This window comes from Etheostoma spectabile, chromosome 24 (assembly GCF_008692095.1).
Source record: "Etheostoma spectabile isolate EspeVRDwgs_2016 chromosome 24, UIUC_Espe_1.0, whole genome shotgun sequence".
In the NCBI taxonomy this organism is placed as follows: Eukaryota; Metazoa; Chordata; class Actinopteri; order Perciformes; family Percidae; genus Etheostoma; species Etheostoma spectabile.
In genome coordinates this window covers 6,797,655-6,798,793 of record NC_045756.1, presented here as the reverse complement: position 1 = coordinate 6,798,793, position 1,139 = coordinate 6,797,655, and the positions used below count along the sequence as shown (strand labels likewise).

General features: G+C 35.4%; 1 protein-coding gene across 1 annotated transcript in view; it reads right to left on the bottom strand.

Moving 5' to 3' along the window:
* LOC116674250 (coagulation factor XIII A chain-like) overlaps nucleotides 1-1,139 on the bottom strand; it is a 32,082-nt gene that overhangs the window by 14,942 nt on the left and 16,001 nt on the right. Inside the window, exon 4 of the mRNA XM_032506851.1 lies at nucleotides 112-230. Within this exon, the coding sequence (XP_032362742.1) occupies nucleotides 112-230 (119 nt within the window). The remainder of the gene's footprint in view (nucleotides 1-111; nucleotides 231-1,139) is intronic.

Here is a 1,139-nt window from a genome sequence, read left to right as displayed (position 1 = left end):
CACCTCTAACAAGCTGCACACGCACTCACAAGCGACAGTCAGTTTTAGGCACCACAGTTTCTGGCTTTTTCAGGCTTAATGTGGCAGTGTGCTCAGTTGATCCAGACTAACCTGTCCATAAACCCAGTCCTGTAATTCCACATCCTCATATGAACCCTGATACATCACACCATGGTCGTTGAGAACGTACTCATTCCGCTCTGTTTCATTAGGAAGAAACACAGCATCATCTGCAAAGAGAGACAGGCCAAGAGTTTTCAATAGAATAGAATATCAGAAACAAAATGTTAAACTCTCAAATGAATTTCTCTGAAACATTAAAGCTGCTTGGAGGAAGATTTAAGAAGAGTTTTGTGTATGTGTGTTTTGTTTTGCATCATGTCTTTGTAGTGTCACTTTCCTGTGAGAACCACGTATCTCAAAAAAACAGCCCTGTTTTTTAAGGCTTTTGATTTAGCTTAAACAGTATGATAATTTTCTAAACACAAAAAGGAACACTGCATCCTTCAGTTCATCACAAACATTAACAAGCTCTGAAAGAAATATTTTGTTCTTACTTTCTCTTGAAGTTTAACGTAAAAAACAAAAACTTTATCAAACAGGAAATGTCAATTAAAACAACAATACATCTCTGTGAAAATAGATAAACTTACTTAAAAGTTGGCCTTGATCTCCCTGAATAACTCCTGAACAAAAAATCTCACTAAACTTGTAAATTTAAGAACTCTAGTGTCTATCTCACACAGTTTCAACAAAGTACTTGCACTTTGTTACATTACAACACTGTCTATCTGAAAGGACCAGGGCTGCAATTACAAATTAATCATTGATTAATCTGTCTAGGTGTTGGTCTATAAAATGTCCGGAAAAAAAATTGAATAGTGTTTCCCAAAACCCAGTATGACGTTCTCAAATGTCTAGTTTTGTCCATAACTCAAACATATTCAGTTTACTATCACAGAGGAGAAAAGAAGCTGCAATCAGAGATGTTTTCTTTATTTTCCATGAAAAATGACTCAAACTAATTAGTCATCTAACCAAAAATAAATGGCAACTCATAATAGTTGACAACTAATTGATTAATCTTTGCTTTTGTAGACAGGTGAGAAACATCTGAACACTGACTCTCAGGTGACAGG